At 25.5% G+C, this 753-nt stretch overlaps 1 protein-coding gene across 2 annotated transcripts in view; it reads left to right on the top strand.

The window, feature by feature from the left end:
* The window catches only part of LOC106459377 (UV-stimulated scaffold protein A-like), a 44,886-nt gene that overhangs the window by 40,821 nt on the left and 3,312 nt on the right, over positions 1-753 (top strand). For both annotated transcript variants that reach the window (XM_022385849.1, XM_022385850.1), the window contains exon 16: positions 409-504. In XM_022385849.1, the coding sequence (XP_022241557.1) occupies positions 409-504 (96 nt within the window). The remainder of the gene's footprint in view (positions 1-408; positions 505-753) is intronic.

The raw sequence follows: 753 nt of genomic DNA, 5'->3' as shown, positions 1-753 counted from the left end.
TTTGAATTGAAAGAAAGAAAAGACTTACAGCTTTATAGAATAAAATCTTTATATGAAATCATATTTTAAAAGAATGTAGGAAGACATAAAATTCAGCAATTAAAATCAACAACAAAGGTATCACAATTAAATCTTTTTAAAATTTAAAAGCTTCAAAATCATACAAATATTGCATATAAAAATATTTTATTTGCAGAAGCTATATAATCTGTAGAAATTAATTCAAAATTTTCAAACTATTTTATCCCGTAGTTTTTGTGTTTTTATGCATTTTAACAAACCGTACAACAGGTGTGTTGAATTAGTGCACCCAAGTCTCAAAGATTTAACTTAAATTTCAAGGAAAGTGATCAATAAAAAGTATCCATCTGCTGTGTTTTCAAGCAGCTATATTCTTTTTTTTTTCAGATCATCACTTAAGAGAGTAGCTGAAGCAATGGATGCTATGGACAAGAAGAAGTTTCTTGACAAGTTTGGCAATCAGTTTAACTATGCTTTTTCAAAGTAATTTATATAGACTTTATAACTCACAAAACTTGAGCTTTTATTAACAAAATTGAGTTTTTAGACATTTTTTTTGTGTATATGTATATACATGAGGTGTTATAATTGGTATTCTTCTTTGTTAAGAAATAAATTATTTATTAATCAAGCTCAAAATGAAAGAACAAACCTAATTTTTAATCCAAGATATTCACACTATCAAAATACTAAACTGTTTTAGGTTACTTTTTAACCAGGTCAAATACTATA

This window comes from Limulus polyphemus, unplaced genomic scaffold (genome assembly GCF_000517525.1).
Source record: "Limulus polyphemus unplaced genomic scaffold, Limulus_polyphemus-2.1.2 Scaffold599, whole genome shotgun sequence".
NCBI lineage: Eukaryota > Metazoa > Arthropoda > Merostomata > Xiphosura > Limulidae > Limulus > Limulus polyphemus.
The sequence above is the reverse complement of the archived record's forward strand: the minus strand, read 5'-3'. Positions and strand labels throughout refer to the sequence as shown.